This window comes from Sebastes fasciatus, chromosome 16 (assembly GCF_043250625.1).
Source record: "Sebastes fasciatus isolate fSebFas1 chromosome 16, fSebFas1.pri, whole genome shotgun sequence".
Lineage (NCBI taxonomy): Eukaryota > Metazoa > Chordata > Actinopteri > Perciformes > Sebastidae > Sebastes > Sebastes fasciatus.
This window is the reverse complement of record NC_133810.1, coordinates 215,909-235,803: the sequence shown is the minus strand read 5'-3', so window position 1 is coordinate 235,803 and position 19,895 is coordinate 215,909. Positions and strand designations below refer to the sequence as shown.

Sequence of the window (19,895 nt, the reverse complement as noted above, 5' to 3'; positions counted from 1 at the left end):
ACTATACTATACTATACTATACTATACTATACTAATACTATACTATACTATACTAATACTATACTATACTATACTAAATACTATACTATACTATACTATACTATACTAATACTATACTATACTATACTATACTATACTATACTACTATACTATACTAATACTATACTATACTATACTATACTATACTATACTATACTAATACTATACTATACTATACTAATACTATACTATACTATACTAATACTATACTATACTATACTATACTAATACTATACTATACTAATACTATACTATACTAATACTATACTATACTATACTATACTAATACTATACTATACTAATACTATACTATACTATACTATACTATACTATACTATACTAATACTATACTATACTATACTAATACTATACTATTACTATACTATACTAATACTATACTATACTATACTATACTATACTATACTATACTATACTAATACTATACTATACTATACTATACTATACTATACTATACTATACTAATACTATACTATACTATACTTAATACTATACTATACTATACTAATACTATACTATACTATACTATACTATACTATACTATACTATACTATACTATACTAATACTATACTATACTATACTATACTATACTATACTATACTAATACTATACTATACTATACTAATACTATACTATACTAATACTATACTATACTATACTATACTAATACTATACTATACTATACTAATACTATACTATACTATACTATACTATACTATACTATACTATACTATACTATACTATACTATACTATACTATACTATACTATACTATACTATACTAATACTATACTATACTATACTATACTATACTAATACTATACTATACTATACTAATACTATACTATACTATACTAATACTATACTATACTATACTATACTATACTATACTATACTATACTATACTAATACTATACTATACTATACTAATACTATACTATACTATACTAATACTATACTATACTATACTATACTATACTATACTATACTATACTATACTATACTATACTATACTATACTATACTATACTAATACTATACTATACTAATACTATACTATACTATACTAATACTATACTATACTATACTAATACTATACTATACTATACTATACTATACTATACTATACTATACTAATACTATACTATACTATACTATACTATACTATACTAATACTATACTATACTATACTAATACTATACTATACTATACTAATACTATACTATACTAATACTATACTATACTATACTAATACTATACTATACTAATACTATACTATACTATACTATACTACTACTATACTATACTATACTAATACTATACTATACTAATACTATACTATACTATACTATACTAATACTATACTATACTATACTAATACTATACTATACTATACTATACTATACTATACTATACTATACTAATACTATACTATACTATACTAATACTATACTATACTAATACTATACTATACTATACTATACTATACTTATATTATACTATACTATACTATACTAATACTATACTATACTATACTAATACTATATTAATACTATACTATACTAATACTATACTATTATATACTAATACTATACTATACTATGCTATACTAATACTTATACTATACTAATACTAATACTATACTATACTATACTAATACTATACTATATTATCCTATACTATACTATACTAATACTATACTATACTAATACTATACTATACTATACTAATACTATACTATACTATACTATACTAATACTAATACTATACTATACTATACTAATACTATACTAATACTATACTATACTATACTATACTAATACTATACTATACTAATACTATACTATACTAATACTATACTAATACTATACTATACTATACTATACTATACTATACTAATACTATACTATACTAATACTATACTAATACTATACTATACTAATACTATACTAATACTATACTATACTATACTAATACTATACTATACTAATACTATACTATACTATACTAATACTATACTATACTAATACTATACTATACTATACCAATACTATACTATACTAATACTATACTATACTATACTAATACTATACTATTATATACTAATACTATACTATACTATTACTTATACTATACTATACTAATACTAAACTATACTATACTAATACTATATTATACTAATACTTATACTATACTAATACTATACTATACTATACTATACTAATACTATACTATTACTATACTATACTATACTACTACTATACTATACTATTATATACTAATACTATACTATACTATTACTTATACTATACTATACTATACTAACACTATACTATACTATACTATACTATACTATACTAATACTATACTATACTATACTATACTAATACTATACTATACTATACTATACTAATACTATACTATACTATACTATACTAATACTATACTATACTAATACTATACTACTATACTAATACTATACTATACTATACTATACTAATACTATACTATACTATACTATACTAATACTATACTATACTATACTATACTATACTAATACTATACTATACTATACTATACTAATACTATACTATACTATACTATACTAATACTAATACTATACTATACTATACTATACTATACTAATACTATACTATACTAATACTATGCTATATTATACTAATACTATACTATACTATACTATACTATACTATACTATACTAATACTATACTATACTAATACTATACTATACTATACTAATACTATACTATACTATACTATACTAATACTATACTATACTATACTATACCTAATACTATACTATACTAATACTATACTATACTATACTATACTAATACTATACTATACTATACTAATATTATACTATACTATACTATACTATACTAATGCTATACTATACTAAACTATACTAATACTATACTATACTAATACTATACTATACTATACTATACTATACTAATACTATACTATACTATACTAATACTATACTATACTAATACTATACTATACTATACTAATATTATACTATACTATACTATACTAATACTATACTATACTATACTAATACTATACTATTCTATACTATACTAATACTATACTATACTATACTAATACTATACTATACTATACTATACTATACTAATACTATACTATACTAATACTATACTATACTATACTATACTATACTAATACTATACTATACTATACTATACTAATACTATACTATACTATATATACTAATACTATACTATACTATACTATACTAATACTATACTATACTATACTAATACTATACTATACTCTACTATACTAATACTATACTATACTAATACTATATTATACTATACTAATACTATACTACTATACTATACTAATACTATACTATACTATACTAATACTAATACTATACTATACTATACTATACTAATACTATACTATACTATACTAATACTATACTATACTATATACTATACTAATACTATACTATACTATACTAAACTATAATATACTATACTAATACTATACTATACTATAATAATACTATATTATACTAATACTTATATTATACTAATACTATACTATACTAATACTATATTAATACTATACTATACTAATACTATACTATGCTATACTAATACTATACTATACTAATACTAATACTTATACTATACTATACTAATACTATACTATACTATACTAATACTATATTAATACTATACTATACTAATACTATACTATTATATACTAATACTATACTATACTATGCTATACTAATACTTATACTATACTAATACTAATACTATACTATACTATACTAATACTATACTATATTATACTATACTATACTATACTATACTAATACTATACTATACTATACTATACTATACTAATACTATACTATACTATACTATACTATACTAATACTATACTAATACTATACTATACTAATACTATACTATACTAATAGTATACTATACTATACTATACTAATACTAACTATACTATACTAATACTATACTATACTATACTATACTAATACTATACTATACTATACTAATACTATACTATACTATACTATACTATACTAATACTATACTATACTATACTATACTATACTAATACTATACTATACTATACTAATACTATACTATACTAATACTATACTATACTATACTATACTATATTATACTAATACTATACTATACTATACTATACTAATACTATACTATACTAATACTATACTATACTATACTATACTATACTAATACTATACTATACTATACTAATACTATACTATACTATACTATACTAATACTATACTAATACTATACTATACTATACTATACTATACTAATACTATACTATACTATACTATACTAATACTATACTATACTAATACTATACTATACTATACTATACTAATACTATACTATACTATACTAATACTATACTATACTATACTAATACTATACTATACTATACTATACTAATACTATACTATACTAATACTATACTATACTAATACTATACTATACTATATTATACTATACTAATACTATACTATACTATACTAATACTATACTATACTATACTAATACTATACTATACTATACTATACTAATACTATACTATACTATACTATACTATACTAATACTATATTATACTAATACTTATACTATACTAATACTATACTAAACTAATACTATATTAATACTATACTATACTATACTATACTAATACTATACTATACTAATACTATACTATACTAATACTATACTATACTAATACTATATTAATACTATACTATACTAATACTATACTATGGTATACTAATACTATACTATACTATACTAATACTAATACTTATACTATACTAATACTATACTATACTATACTATACTAATACTATATTAATACTATACTATACTAATACTATACTATTATATACTAATACTATACTATACTATGCTATACTAATACTTATACTATACTAATACTAATACTATACTATACTAATACTATACTATATTATACTATACTATACTATTCTAATACTATACTATACTATACTATACTAATACTATACTATACTATACTACACTACACTATACTAATACTATACTATACTATACTATACTATACTAATACTATACTAATACTATACTATACTATACTATAATAATACTATATTATACTAATACTTATACTATACTAATACTATACTATACTAATACTATACTATACTAATACTATACTATATTATACTATACTATACTATACTATACTAATACTATACTATACTATACTATACTATACTATACTAATACTATACTATACTATACTATACTAATACTATACTATACTAATACTATACTATACTATACTATACTATACTAATACTATAATACTAATACGATACTATACTATACTATACTAATACTATACTATACTAATACTATACTATACTATACTAATACTATACTATACTAATACTATACTATACTATACTAATACTATACTATACTACTATACTATACTATACTATACTAATACTATACTAATACTATACTATACTATACTAATACTATACTATACTAATACTATACTATACTATACTATACTATACTAATACTATACTATACTAATACTATACTATACTAATACTATACTATACTAATACTATACTATACTATACTAATACTATACTATACTAATACTATACTATACTATACTATACTAATACTATACTATACTAATACTATACTATACTATACTATACTAATACTATACTATACTAATACTATACTATACTATACTATACTATACTAATACTATACTATACTATACTATACTATACTAATACTATGCTATACTAATACTATACTATACTATACTAATACTAATACTTATACTATACTATACTATACTAATACTATACTATACTATACTAATACTATACTAATACTATACTATACTAATACTATACTATTATATACTAATACTATACTATACTATGCTATACTAATACTTATACTATACTAATACTAATACTATACTATACTATACTAATACTATACTATACTATACTATACTATACTAATACTATACTATACTATACTATACTATACTAATACTATACTATACTATACTAATACTATACTATACTAATACTATACTATACTATACTGTACTATACTATACTAATACTATACTATACTATACTATACTAATACTATACTATACTAATACTATACTATACTATACTAATACTATACTATACTAATACTATACTATACTAATACTATACTATACTATACTAATACTATACTATACTATACTAATACTATACTATACTATACTAATACTATACTATACTAATACTATACTATACTATACTATACTAATACTATACTATACTATACTAATACTATACTATACTATACTAATACTATACTATACTATACTATACTATACTAATACTATGCTATACTAATACTATACTATACTAATACTAATACTTATACTATACTAATACTATACTATACTATACTAATACTAATACTTATACTATACTATACTAATACTATACTAATACTATACTATACTATACTATACTATACTAATACTATACTATACTATACTATACTAATACTATACTATACTAATACTATACTAATACTATACTATACACTATACTATACTAATACTATACTATACTAATACTATACTATACTATACTATACTATACTAATACTATACTATACTATACTAATACTATACTATACTATACTATACTAATACTATACTATACTAATACTATACTATACTATACTATACTATACTAATACTATACTATACTATACTATACTATACTAATACTATGCTATACTAATACTATACTATACTATACTATACTAATACTAATACTTATACTATACTATACTATACTAATACTATACTATACTATACTAATACTATATTAATACTATACTATACTAATACTATACTATTATATACTACTATACTATACTATGCTATACTAATACTTATACTATACTAATACTAATACTATACTATACATAATACTATACTATACTAATACTAATACTAATACTAATACTATACTATACTATACTAATACTATACTATACTAATACTATACTATACTATACTATACTATACTATACTATACTATACTATACTATACTATACTATACTCTAATACTATACTATACTATACTAATACTATACTATACTATACTATACTAATACTATACTATACTATACTATACTAATACTATACTATACTATACTATACTATACTATACTAATACTATACTATACTATACTATATACTAATACTATACTATACTATACTATACTAATACTATACTATACTAATACTATACTATACTATACTAATACTATACTATACTAATACTATACTATACTAATACTATACTATACTATACTATACTATACTATACTAATACTATACTATACTATACTAATACTATACTATACTATACTATACTATACTATACTAATACTATACTATACTAATACTATACTATACTATACTATACTAATACTATACTATACTATACTAATACTATACTATACTATACTAATACTATACTATACTATACTAATACTATACTATACTATACTATACTAATACTATGCTATACTAATACTATACTATACTATACTAATACTTATACTATACTAATACTATACTATACTATACTAATACTAATACTTATACTATACTATACTAATACTATATTAATACTATACTATACTATTATATACTAATACTATACTATACTATACTATGCTATACTAATACTTATACTATACTAATACTATACTATACTCTTACTATACTACTATACTACTACTACTACTACTTCTATACTATTAGTACTACTACCACTACTACTACTACTACTACTACTGCTGCTACTATTACTACTACTAAAATACATCAAATACTCACGAAATACTGCAAGTACCACAAGTACAGGTACTGTATAGGTAGCTGGTTGAAGTGGGACACAAGTATATATCAGTAGTGGAAGAAGTACTCAAGTCCTTAATGAAGTAAAGTAAAAGTACCATAGTCTGAAAATACTCCAAGTTAAAGCCCTGAATGAAGTAAAAGTACACAAGTACTATCATCTTAAAGTACTGAATGAGAGAATCTCTATAATATTTTGAAGACATTTAAATAAATTTTCATGAAGCTTTGTGCATCCCATAATAATAAGTCTTCCTCTCACCCTCGTGGGAGGGGGGGGGGGGTTAGTCCTGCAGTCTTGTCAGCAGATGGCGCTGTCGCTCCGTCCATTATATTAGAACATCAGTAGCTCTCTACAGTATATACATTTATATACATTACATATACTGTATATATATATATACCATGTTAACCATCAGAGTATGTAATACATATAAACAGGTACACACAATGCCATCTAGTGGTTCAGATATGAATGTGTATATATATTTATGTTTATGCTCTTAGTGCACAAGTTAAAATGTAGAGATAAAATGTATGAAATCCCGCATTTAACAATATATATATATATATATAGAGAGAAATATATTATAGAAATAAAAAAGTAAAATGTATAAAAGTAACATTAATTTGATGCTGCATATGTCAGATTGTGAATTTGACTGATGAGTGATTGGTGACTTTCTTTTTTTACATATTTAATGAGCATTGTTGGAGAGAGCCTGAGACCTGAGATGAACATTTCCAGCTGCTGACTAAATAAATAGATAGATAGATAGATGGACAGATAGATTAATAAATAAATAGATAAATAGATACATTAATAGATTAATATATTAATTAATGAATGAATAAATAAATAGATGAATAAATAAAGTTCTATCTTTCTGCCTGGCTGTAGTGTTTCTCTGCTTATCATTATAACGTTATCTGTACTTTTTCTTGTATTTCCATATCTGAATGTGTGCTGTGAGTTATTATGGGATGTATTAGTTCTGTTAGCACAGGAGACATTTACATTCATAACAAAGTACAACTTTATTCTATATAAATGATATCCTGAATTCACCTTTATTATCCTGTTAAACATTGTGACGTCACGTGACCCGGACTGTTTATAATGAACACACAGAGGAAACGTGATGCGTTCACTGACGTTGTAAATTCTACCTTTAGATCATTAAGTGCTGCTGTGTTCCAGATGAGGACGTGTTCCAGTAAAAGGATCCGCTGGAGGATGCGGGCATCGATCCCGCTACTTCTCGCATGCTAAGCGAGCGCTCTACCATTTGAGCTAATCCCCCGATGAAGACTAACCGGAGTTATTGATCATATTTACAGTTAATAACCTATCAATAGCAGAGATCATTCATCTACCGCGGACCTTGAACCCACCTGTCTCTGGCTCCGCCCTCCTGACAGCTGACATCTGATTGGCTGATATCCCGGAAGAAGCGGGTGGTTTCCGGTTGTTTCATTGTAAAAAACAAAACAAAAATAAACAAAAATAGAAACAGATTATAGAATCGATGAGTCGGTTTTACCGGAGATCCGCTGACACACTGAACCGGGAGGCTGACCGTTTACCGGACACACTGCTGACGTCACTAATCAGCGTCATTAAACGTCATTACAGATGATTCTTATTAATTATTAAAGTTTTACAGTGACATTGTTAAAGTGAGGAGATTAAACTAGTTATTATTATTATTATAAACACATTCTCTGTGATCAGGGTTCAGTGTGATGCGGGACAGCCGGGTTCGAGTCCCGCACAGGATGGGACGGGTCTACCGGTCACTGCATGTTCTACAACATTGTCCGGCACATATTTCAGAATAAAAGCCTCTTGTTAACAAATGAAAAAATTCTGTCCACAGAAAAAAAAAGCTTGAGGGCTTTTATTTTGAAATGAAAGCAGGAAGTGTTGATTTAAAAATAAGTCTTTACTTTTTTTTCATCTCCGTAAAATATTGTACAGATAGACATGTAAAGTGTAGTCATGTTGCTGGTATGATGTTAATATTCAGTCAATAGATCACCTTCAATGGCTGTTGTTGATGTGAACCGCGCGGCTCGCGGTAAAAATAGGCGAGACCTGGAATCTCTAGAAGAGAGTGTGGCTGCTCTAACCTGTTAACACGGACGCCGAAATAAAAAACAACAGGTGACGCAGCCGCCACGCTGCTACTGACGCTCTGCTGACGCTCTGCTGACGCGCCACTGACGCTCTGACGCTCTGCTGACGCGCTGCTGACGCGCTGCTGACGCTCTGACGCTCTGACGCTCTGCTGACGCGCCACTGACGCTCTGACGCTCTGCTGATGCTCTGCTGACGCGCTGCTGACGCTCTGACGCTCTGCTGATGCGCTGCTGACGCTCTGACGCTCTGCTGACGCGCTGCTGACGCTCTGACGCTCTGCTGACGCGCCACTGACGCTCTGACGCTCTGCTGATGCTCTGCTGACGCTCTGCTGACGCGCTGCTGACGCTCTGACGCTCTGCTGATGCGCTGCTGACGCTCTGACGCTCTGCTGATGCTCTGCTGACGCTCTGCTGACGCGCTGCTGACGCTCTGACGCTCTGCTGATGCGCTGCTGACGCTCTGCTGACGCGCTGCTGACGCTCTGCTGACGCGCTGCTGACGCTCTGACGCTCTGCTGATGCGCTGCTGACGCTCTGACGCTCTGCTGACGCGCCACTGACGCTCTGACGCTCTGCTGATGCTCTGCTGACGCTCTGCTGACGCGCTGCTGACGCTCTGACGCTCTGCTGATGCGCTGCTGACGCTCTGACGCTCTGCTGACGCGCCACTGACGCTCTGACGCTCTGACGCTCTGCTGATGCTCTGCTGACGCTCCTGGTGTGTTCCGGGCTTTACTCTTCCTTCATCACTCTGCTAGTTATCTGGCTGCTGTTCTTCTCCTCTGTTTTATGTATCAGTAGGATTCTGTTGTGCCCTCGTTGTAAAGCGTCCCTGGGTTTCTCTGAAAGGCGCTATATGAGTCCAATTTATTATTATGATTGTGATTGTGATTGTGATTATGATTATGATGGAGTGATGAGCAGCAGGACTGAGTTCAGCAGCTTTATAAAGACGATGACTGAGTCTGAGTTCTGCTGCAGAAATAGAACAAAGATCAGATGTGACGACATCTAGCAGCCGGCTGCAGGATACCAGCTGCTTTTAGACTGTGAGCGCACACACACACACACACACACACACACACACACAGAGGTATGCTAGTGGAACTTTCCGATGGCGTGGTGGTGTGACGGTGGGGTATGCGGGGGGGTATGCGGGGGGTGTGAGGGTATATAGCAGCAGGATATCAGACCGACAGTCAGACAGTCTGAAGCTGCTGATCTGATCTGAACCTTGCTCTCCACCATCAGGATGTTGTGTCCCAGCGTCTTCCCACCGCCGTCGCAAAGCGCCACGATGCCGTTCCTGGACGTGCACTGGCCTGTCCGCAGCCTGTGGCCCGAGACGCGGCCGCTGTTCTACCACATGGAGCAGGAGATGCTGCGCCACCTGACGGAGATGAGGCAGAACATGGAGTTCATGGAGCGGCTGCACCAGAGGATCTTCCAGGAGATCGACCAGACCGCGTCCTCCACGGGCGTCTTCAGGCCCATCGGCTTCCGGGAGCTGGGGAGCGACGGTGGCTTCGGCGACGTCTTCGCCGTCAGCCTGGACACGGCGGAGTTCTCCCCGGAGGAGCTGTCGGTGAAGCAGGTGGGCAGGAAGCTGAGGGTGAGCGGCCGGACGGAGAGGAAGCAGGACGACCAGCGAGGCTCCTCCTCCTACCGGAGTCAGGAGTTCAGGCAGGAGTTCAACCTGCCGGACGGCGTCCAGCCCGACACCGTCACCTGCTCGCTGGTGGGGGGGCGGCTGCAGATCCAGGCCCCCCGGGAGAGAGCGGTGCATGATGGGAAGGAGAGGGTGGTCCCCATCAGCGTGACCTCGGCCCCAGCCGTCACCTCGTCCTCCTCGTCCGAGAGCGGCGCCGCCGACAAGAACTGAAAACACTCAGAGTGAACCCTCCCATCTGTTCACCCGTCTCTGATGCTTCACTTTGATTAAATAGATATAAAGATATATATTATATTATATATTCTATCAGAGGGAACAGGAAGTCCATATTCTTCACCTGCACTTTGATCTTTAGTAATGAACTGTTTATAATAAACTCATCCTTCATTTTTATTCCTCTTCATTTGTTTTCCGTCGTCTGAACGTTTCTCTGAATTATGACAACATATAAAAACAATATCTGTCTCATGTTTTTAATTATATGACAATAAACATAATGATGTAATATATATATATATATATATATATATATACAAACATTAATAGTCTGTATTCATTAAATAGATTTAATTTTCATCAAATAGTCTTTATTCTAATAAAATAGTCTTAATTCTCTGCTGACAGCTGCTGGAAACCTGTGTACTACATACTACATACTACATACAGCATACAATACTACATACTACATACAGTATACAATACTACATACTACATACTACATACAGCATACAATACTACATACTACATACAGTATACAATACTACATACTACATACAGTATACAATACTACATACTACATACTACATACAGTATACAATACTACATACTACATACAGTATACAATACTACATACTACATACAGTATACAATACTACATACTACATACAGTATACAATACTACATACTACATACTACATACAGTATACAATACTACATACTACATACAGTATACAATACTACTGTATACTGTATTCAGCAGTAGTATTACTGTATATAGTATTTAGTATTATATACTGTATGTAGTATGTAGTATTACTGTATGTAGTATGTAGTATGTAGTATTATATACTGTATGTAGTATGTAGTATTATATACTGTATGTAGTATGTAGTATTATATACTGTATGATGTATGTAGTATTATATACTGTATGATGTATGTAGTATTATATACTGTATGATGTATGTAGTATTATATACTGTATGTAGTATGTAGTATTATATACTGTATGATGTATGTAGTATTATATACTGTATGATGTATGTAGTATGTAGTATTATATACTGTATGATGTATGTAGTATGTAGTATTGTATACTGTATGTAGTATGTAGTATTGTATACTGTATGTAGTATGTAGTATTATATACTGTATGATGTATGTAGTATGTAGTATTGTATACTGTATGTAGTATGTAGTATTGTATACTGTATGTAGTATGTAGTATTATATACTGTATGATGTATGTAGTATTATATACTGTATGATGTATGCTGTATGTAGTATTATATACTGTATGATGTATGTAGTATGTAGTATTATATACTGTATGATGTATGTAGTATTATATACTGTATGATGTATGCTGTATGTAGTATTATATACTGTATGATGTATGTAGTATGTAGTATTATATACTGTATGATGTATGTAGTATGTAGTATTATATACTGTATGATGTATGTAGTATGTAGTATTATATACTGTATGATGTATGTAGTATTATATACTGTATGTAGTATGTAGTATGTAGTATTATATACTGTATGTAGTATGTAGTATTATATACTGTATGTAGTATGTAGTATGTAGTATTATATACTGTATGTAGTATGTAGTATTATATACTGTATGATGTATGTAGTATTATATACTGTATGATGTATGTAGTATGTAGTATGTAGTATTATATACTGTATGATGTATGTAGTATGTAGTATTATATACTGTATGATGTATGTAGTATGTAGTATTATATACTGTATGATGTATGTAGTATTATATACTGTATGATGTATGTAGTATGTAGTATTATATACTGTATGATGTATGTAGTATTATATACTGTATGATGTATGTAGTATGTAGTATGTAGTATTATATACTGTATGTAGTATGTAGTATGTAGTATTATATACTGTATGATGTATGTAGTATTATATACTGTATGTAGTATGTAGTATGTAGTATTATATACTGTATGTAGTATGTAGTATTATATACTGTATGATGTATGTAGTATGTAGTATTATATACTGTATGATGTATGTAGTATGTAGTATTATATACTGTATGTAGTATGTAGTATTATATACTGTATGATGTATGTAGTATTATATACTGTATGATGTATGTAGTATGTAGTATTATATACTGTATGATGTATGTAGTATGTAGTATTATATACTGTATGATGTATGATGTATGTAGTATTATATACTGTATGATGTATGTAGTATGTAGTATTATATACTGTATGATGTATGTAGTATGTAGTATTATATACTGTATGATGTATGTAGTATGTAGTATTATATACTGTATGATGTATGTAGTATGTAGTATTATATACTGTATGATGTATGTAGTATTATATACTGTATGATGTATGTAGTATGTAGTATGTAGTATTATATACTGTATGTAGTATGTAGTATGTAGTATTATATACTGTATGATGTATGTAGTATTATATACTGTATGTAGTATGTAGTATGTAGTATTATATACTGTATGATGTATGTAGTATTATATACTGTATGATGTATGTAGTATGTAGTATTATATACTGCATGATGTATGTAGTATGTAGTATTATATACTGTATGATGTATGTAGTATGTAGTATTATATACTGTATGATGTATGTAGTATTATATACTGTATGATGTATGTAGTATGTAGTATGTAGTATTATATACTGTATGTAGTATGTAGTATGTAGTATTATATACTGTATGATGTATGTAGTATTATATACTGTATGTAGTATGTAGTATTATATACTGTATGATGTATGTAGTATTATATACTGTATGATGTATGTAGTATGTAGTATTATATACTGTATGATGTATGTAGTATGTAGTATTATATACTGTATGATGTATGTAGTATGTAGTATTATATACTGTATGATGTATGTAGTATTATATACTGTATGATGTATGTAGTATGTAGTATGTAGTATTATATACTGTATGTAGTATGTAGTATTATATACTGTATGATGTATGTAGTATGTAGTATTATATACTGTATGATGTATGTAGTATGTAGTATTATATACTGTATGTAGTATGTAGTATTATATACTGTATGATGTATGTAGTATTATATACTGTATGATGTATGTAGTATGTAGTATTATATACTGTATGATGTATGTAGTATGTAGTATTATATACTGTATGATGTATGTAGTATGTAGTATTATATACTGTATGTAGTATGTAGTATTATATACTGTATGATGTATGTAGTATGTAGTATTATATACTGTATGATGTATGTAGTATGTAGTATTATATACTGTATGATGTATGTAGTATGTAGTATTATATACTGTATGTAGTATGTAGTATTATATACTGTATGATGTATGTAGTATGTAGTATTATATACTGTATGTAGTATGTAGTATTATATACTGTATGATGTATGTAGTATGTAGTATTATATACTGTATGATGTATGTAGTATGTAGTATTATATACTGTATGATGTATGTAGTATGTAGTATTATATACTGTATGATGTATGTAGTATGTAGTATTATATACTGTATGTAGTATGTAGTATTATATACTGTATGTAGTATGTAGTATTATATACTGTATGATGTATGTAGTATTATATACTGTATGATGTATGTAGTATGTAGTATTATATACTGTATGATGTATGTAGTATTATATACTGTATGTAGTATGTAGTATTATATACTGTATGAATGTAGTATGGTATGTAGTATGTAGTATTATATACTGTATGATGTATGTAGTATGTAGTAATTATATACTGTATGATATGTATGTAGTATTATATACTGTATGATGTATGTAGTATGTAGTATTATATACTGTATGTATGTATGTAGTATTATATACTGTATGATGTATGTAGTAGTATTATATACTGTATGATGTATGTAGTATGTAGTATTATATACTGTATGATGTATATGTATGTAGTATGTAGTATTATATACTGTATGTAGTATGTAGTATTATATACTGTATGTATGTATGTAGTATTATATACTGTATGATGTATGTAGTATGTAGTATTATATACTGTATGTAGTATGTAGTATTATATACTGTATGTAGTATGTAGTATTATATACTGTATGATGTATGTAGTATGTAGTATTATATACTGTATGATGTATGTAGTATTGTATACTGTATGTAGTATGTAGTATTATATACTGTATGTAGTATGTAGTATTATATACTGTATGTAGTATGTAGTATTATATACTGTATGATGTATGTAGTATTATATACTGTATGATGTATGTATTATGTAGTATTATATACTGTATGTAGTATGTAGTATTATATACTGTATGATGTATGTAGTATTATATACTGTATGATGTATGTAGTATGTAGTATTATATACTGTATGTAGTATGTAGTATTATATACTGTATGATGTATGTAGTATTATATACTGTATGTAGTATGTAGTATTATATACTGTATGATGTATGTAGTATGTAGTATTATATACTGTATGATGTATGTAGTATGTAGTATTATATACTGTATGTAGTATGTAGTATTATATACTGTATGATGTATGTAGTATTATATACTGTATGATGTATGTAGTATGTAGTATTATATACTGTATGATGTATGTAGTATTATATACTGTATGTAGTATGTAGTATTATATACTGTATGATGTATGTAGTATTATATACTGTATGATGTATGTAGTATGTAGTATTATATACTGTATGATGTATGTAGTATTATATACTGTATGATGTATGATGTATGTAGTATTATATACTGTATGATGTATGTAGTATGTAGTATTATATACTGTATGATGTATGTAGTATGTAGTATTATATACTGTATGTAGTATGTAGTATTATATACTGTATGATGTATGTAGTATTATATACTGTATGATGTATGTAGTATGTAGTATTATATACTGTATGTAGTATGTAGTATTATATACTGTATGATGTATGTAGTATTATATACTGTATGATGTATGTAGTATGTAGTATTATATACTGTATGATGTATGTAGTATGTAGTATTATATACTGTATGATGTATGTAGTATGTAGTATTATATACTGTATGATGTATGTAGTATTATATACTGTATGTAGTATGTAGTATTATATACTGTATGATGTATGTAGTATTATATACTGTATGATGTATGTAGTATGTAGTATTATATACTGTATGATGTATGTAGTATGTAGTATTATATACTGTATGATGTATGTAGTATGTAGTATTATATACTGTATGTAGTATGTAGTATTATATACTGTATGATGTATGTAGTATTATATACTGTATGATGTATGTAGTATTATATACTGTATGTAGTATGTAGTATTATATACTGTATGATGTATGTAGTATTATATACTGTATGATGTATGTAGTATGTATGTAGTATTATATACTGTATGATGTATGTAGTATGTAGTATTATATACTGTATGATGTATGTAGTATGTAGTATTATATACTGTATGTAGTATGTAGTATTATATACTGTATGATGTATGTAGTATGTAGTATTATATACTGTATGTAGTATGTAGTATGTAGTATTATATACTGTATGATGTATGTAGTATTATATACTGTATGATGTATGTAGTATGTAGTATTATATACTGTATGTAGTATGTAGTATTATATACTGTATGATGTATGTATGTATGTAGTATTATATACTGTATGATGTATGTAGTATGTAGTATTATATACTGTATGATGTATGTAGTATGTAGTATTATATACTGTATGATGTATGTAGTATGTAGTATTATATACTGTATGTAGTATGTAGTATTATATACTGTATGATGTATGTAGTATGTAGTATTATATACTGTATGTAGTATGTAGTATGTAGTATTATATACTGTATGATGTATGTAGTATTATATACTGTATGATGTATGTAGTATGTAGTATTATATACTGTATGTAGTATGTAGTATTATATACTGTATGATGTATGATGTATGTAGTATTATATACTGTATGATGTATGTAGTATGTAGTATTATATACTGTATGATGTATGTAGTATGTAGTATTATATACTGTATGATGTATGTAGTATGTAGTATTATATACTGTATGTAGTATGTAGTATTATATACTGTATGATGTATGTAGTATTATATACTGTATGATGTATGTAGTATTATATACTGTATGTAGTATGTAGTATTATATACTGTATGATGTATGTAGTATTATATACTGTATGATGTATGTAGTATGTAGTATGTAGTATTATATACTGTATGATGTATGTAGTATGTAGTATTATATACTGTATGATGTATGTAGTATGTAGTATTATATACTGTATGATGTATGTAGTATTATATACTGTATGATGTATGTAGTATGTAGTATTATATACTGTATGATGTATGTAGTATGTAGTATTATATACTGTATGATGTATGTAGTATGTAGTATTATATACTGTATGTAGTATGTAGTATTATATACTGTATGTAGTATGTAGTATTATATACTGTATGATGTATGTAGTATGTAGTATTATATACTGTATGATGTATGTAGTATGTAGTATTATATACTGTATGATGTATGTAGTATGTAGTATTATATACTGTATGATGTATGTAGTATTATATACTGTATGTAGTATGTAGTATTATATACTGTATGTAGTATGTAGTATTATATACTGTATGATGTATGTAGTATGTAGTATTATATACTGTATGATGTATGTAGTATGTAGTATTATATACTGTATGTAGTATTATATACTGTATGATGTATGTAGTATTATATACTGTATGTAGTATGTAGTATTATATACTGTATGATGTATGTAGTATTATATACTGTATGTAGTATGTAGTATTATATACTGTATGATGTATGTAGTATTATATACTGTATGATGTATGTAGTATGTAGTATTATATACTGTATGATGTATGTAGTATTATATACTGTATGTAGTATGTAGTATTATATACTGTATGATGTATGTAGTATGTAGTATTATATACTGTATGATGTATGTAGTATGTAGTATTATATACTGTATGATGTATGTAGTATTATATACTGTATGTAGTATGTAGTATTATATACTGTATGATGTATGTAGTATGTAGTATTATATACTGTATGATGTATGTAGTATGTAGTATTATATACTGTATGTAGTATTATATACTGTATGATGTATGTAGTATTATATACTGTATGATGTATGTAGTATGTAGTATTATATACTGTATGATGTATGTAGTATGTAGTATTATATACTGTATGTAGTATGTAGTATTATATACTGTATGTAGTATGTAGTATTATATACTGTATGATGTATGTAGTATGTAGTATTATATACTGTATGTAGTATGTAGTATTATATACTGTATGTAGTATGTAGTATTATATACTGTATGATGTATGTAGTATGTAGTATTATATACTGTATGATGTATGTAGTATGTAGTATTATATACTGTATGTAGTATGTAGTATTATATACTGTATGTAGTATGTAGTATTATATACTGTATGATGTATGTAGTATGTAGTATTATATACTGTATGATGTATGTAGTATTATATACTGTATGATGTATGTAGTATTATATACTGTATGTAGTATGTAGTATTATATACTGTATGTAGTATGTAGTATTATATACTGTATGATGTATGTAGTATTATATAATGTATGATGTATGT

General features: G+C 26.9%; 1 protein-coding gene across 1 annotated transcript; it reads left to right on the top strand.

Moving 5' to 3' along the window:
• The first annotated feature begins 11,438 nt into the window (after positions 1 to 11,438).
• hspb9l (heat shock protein, alpha-crystallin-related, b9-like) lies at positions 11,439 to 12,312 on the top strand. The gene has a single exon (XM_074611291.1). It carries the CDS (start codon positions 11,500 to 11,502, stop codon positions 12,127 to 12,129), a length of 630 nt encoding a protein of 209 aa, XP_074467392.1. The 5' UTR covers positions 11,439 to 11,499; the 3' UTR covers positions 12,130 to 12,312.
• The last annotated feature ends 7,583 nt before the right edge of the window (positions 12,313 to 19,895 follow it).